The sequence below is a fragment of the Peromyscus eremicus genome, chromosome 2, assembly GCF_949786415.1.
Source record: "Peromyscus eremicus chromosome 2, PerEre_H2_v1, whole genome shotgun sequence".
NCBI lineage: Eukaryota > Metazoa > Chordata > Mammalia > Rodentia > Cricetidae > Peromyscus > Peromyscus eremicus.
The window spans coordinates 131,428,659-131,432,194 of record NC_081417.1 but is presented as its reverse complement, the minus strand read 5'-3'; the positions used below and the strand labels follow the sequence as shown (position 1 = coordinate 131,432,194).

Sequence of the window (3,536 nt, the reverse complement as noted above, 5' to 3'; positions counted from 1 at the left end):
ATGTCAAGGTGGTCATTTTCTCTGATTAAACCAATTCTTGTTTCCTGAAAGTCTCCCCTCTCACAGCTCAAGGCTTTGAGCTAGGCTAGGCCACCTCTTACCTTCACACACTTTCCCTACCTGGGACATTTTTCTCCTTTATCCAACTCCTCACACTCCTTGAAGCTCAGAACACGTGTCTCACGTATCTTCTTTTGCATGTTTAGTCATCTACGCCTCTCTGCTCCACCTCCACCATCATCCCGTGTCCACCACTCCTCACCATTGTGTATGCAGATCTGCCCTTCCAAGACTTAGATATGCAGGCATGCCTCTGTAGCTCCTCTCCCTGCTCCTCCATCTACCCAACATCGTGTTATCTAAGTTGTCATGATTTATTGATGATCTTCTGTAAATCTGATATATGTCATGGAGTTTCCACTATGGAAGAGATAATACCATTTAATAGATGAAAAGCAAAGGATCTGAGTAGCTTGGTGAGTCAGAAGGTGATAAAGAGGCTGTGAGGTCTGCAGAAGTCTTGCTGGTACAGTGGTTAGCATGGCTGCCTTCCCGGAGGCTACCAGATTCAAGTGTGTTGACCCTAAGTCCACATGCTAGGTACCCACCAGTGCTCTGGGCTCATTTCTCAAACTCCTAGAACAAATCCCTGCCCACACAGCCCTGCCCATCTCAGCCCTTCCCTGGTGCTCAGGGCACTGGTATGTTTCCGGGTCTCTAGCTTGATATCAAAGACAACCAAGCTGAAGGAAGCATCATATTTAATACCTTCAGTTTCAATAGTGGTTCTGTGAAGCTCAGAGGGGTGTGTGGAGTCACCCAAGATCACACAGCACAGGGGGGCAAAGCCAGGAGTAGCCACCACACTTCTGATTTCTGAGCGTGTTTCTCTTATACTAACTCCTTTTATTTGTCTCACTTTATATTCTACAAAATGTCTCAACACCATATTCCGCATGCAACTCGCTATAAATCTGTGCTGCAAATGCTTCATCTCCGATTACCAGTTGTGGAGACTGAGACCAACAGAGGGACTGGCCCAAGGTCACATTGCTGGGTAAGTGACTACCACTGGGCCACTCAGGAGAATCTGATTAAATGCTTGGTCATGGGAAAGCAACAGAAAATCTCACATATCCAAGTTAGGAAACAAAGTCTGGATGGGCCTCAGGGAAGCTGGGAGAAGCAAGATAGAACCCAGGATCACTGCCTCAGATGCACAGGCTGTGAGGTCCCTGTCCTGTGCTAGTCAAATATGTCTTGTCTTTTCCATTTTAAGCCATAATATTTATTAGGCAAATACAATGTTGTCATACCAAGATCGTAATATAATGGCTTCAGTTAAAAGCATTTATTTTATTTTATTTTTTGAGACAGGCTCTCATGTAGCCCAGGCTAGCTTTCAATTCACTATGTAGCTGAGGATGACCTTGAACTTCTGGTCCTTCTGTCTCCATCTCCTGATTCTGGGATTACAGATATGTGCCACCATGCCAGGTTTATGGGTGCTATTGCGCCTAGTGCATGTTAGAGAAGCACTCTCCCAACTGAACTACATACCCAGCCCCAAGTATATGCTATAAATATTATTCTAATATGCTATAAAACATTTACATCATCAAACACAATTGTAGTAATTTTGTCTTGAGTTAATTTGCCTAATATTTTTAATCTATAAATAGGATCGTCTATAACCTAGTCAATAAATATATGAGTTTCTAAATTAATATATTTTACCTGGATTTGGCTATAACTTAAAGCCAGTAGCAAACTTTCATTTGTTACCCTGTCTGTTTTCATCAGCTTTTTAAGATCTCCATTTGTCTCCTCCACAGCTTCAGTTCTGCTGTGACCTCAGTGGCTACCGCAGAGCTTTAGCTTGGTAGTACCCCAGGCACCCATAGCCTGCTGACCCAGACAGTCAGACATAATTTTAACGTTCTGCTAGCAGAAGGATCTGCCTACCCACTGGGACAAGTGTACATCCCTGGTAGACTGAATTGGCAGTGGTGGTCATGGTTCAACTGAGCTCCCTACTGCAAAAATAGCCACTTAACTCCTTGTCTTCTGTGGATGAAGGCGGCTCCCAGGGGCGATCCAGTGAGCAGTCAGATCTCTCAAGTCCTTGCCTGGTGTCACAGCAGCCCTAGATTTGATACTCCTTCCATCCAACTCAGCACAGGTTTGACTGCATCATTGGAAGCAACTTGTGTGTGCTGTTGTGTGTGTGGCTCTGCTTCGGTCTTCCTTCCCTCAGGCCACAGATAGAAGAGCAAAGTGCTCGTCTCTCTATAACAGCCAGATCACCATGCAGATCCTTAGGAAGGAAAACTACAGCTCAGTGTCCGAATTTATCCTCCTTGGCTTCTCCAGTGAGTCACAGATCAGAGTGGCCCTGTTCATCTTCTTTCTTCTGCTCTATGTGATCACCCTCCTGGGCAATGGCCTCATTGTCACTCTGATCTACCTAGACTCTCGCCTCCATACTCCCATGTACTTCTTTCTCAGTATCCTCTCTTTGGTAGACATGAGTTATGTCACTACCACTGTGCCCCAGATGCTGGTTAATATGGTGTGTCCAAGGAAGACCATCTCCTGGGGTGCTTGTGTAGCCCAGATGTTCATCTTCCTGGTCCTGGGTATTGCTGAGTGTGTTCTCTATGCCATTATGGCCTACGACAGGTATGTGGCCATCTGCTTTCCCCTTCACTACTCTCTACTCATGAGCCGCTTCGTTTGTATCAAGATGATCACAATCTGTTGGTCCATTAGCATCACTGGTGCTCTGGTCTACACTGTCTTCACCATGCGTCTGCCCTACTGTGGCCCCTACAAGATCAACCACTTCTTCTGTGAGGTCCCTGCTGTCCTGAAGTTGGCCTGTGCAGACACATCCTTCAATGACCAGTTGGACTTCATCCTGGGCTTCATCTTACTTCTGGTCCCTCTCTCTCTCATCCTGGCTTCCTATGCCTGCATTTTTGCCTCCATCGTAAGAATCCGCTCATCCCAGGGGAGGCTCAAGTCCTTCTCTACGTGTGCATCCCACATCACTGTGGTCACCATGTTCTATGGGCCAGCCATGATGATGTACATGAGGCCTGGCTCCTGGTATGACCCAGAGAGGGACAAGAAGCTGGCTCTGTTCTACAATGTTGTCTCTGCCTTCCTCAACCCCATCATCTACAGCCTCCGGAACAAGGATGTAAAGGGGGCTTTTCTGAAAGTGCTAGGAGACAGAGGGACAGCCCAGTGACCCAGGACAGGAAGACTAGATAGAGCTCCTTTGGCATGCTAAAGAAATTGTTACTGAAACAAACGAGTTTCCAACCACCCAGGAGAGGTTGTGGCCACTCCTAAACAGAAAGTCCCACCATTGTTTGTTAAGTTTTCAGCTTCCTCCAAAGACTCAGTTAAGTACTGGAGGCAAAGGGGTTGTTTTTAAAAGGCTGTCCTTGGAGTTCATGGACATTGCTTTATTTTTTTCCTGGGCTCTCTCCTTACTTCTAGAAGTCCATGTCAGTTCAGCATGAGCA

The 3,536-nt window shown here is 46.2% G+C and overlaps 1 protein-coding gene across 1 annotated transcript; it reads left to right on the top strand.

Annotated features, from left to right (window-relative positions):
• Window positions 1-2,308: 2,308 nt before the first annotated feature.
• Window positions 2,309-3,256, top strand: LOC131905117 (olfactory receptor 2A12-like). The gene has a single exon (XM_059256070.1). The coding sequence runs from the start codon at window positions 2,309-2,311 to the stop codon at window positions 3,254-3,256; it is 948 nt and encodes a 315-aa protein (XP_059112053.1).
• The last annotated feature ends 280 nt before the right edge of the window (window positions 3,257-3,536 follow it).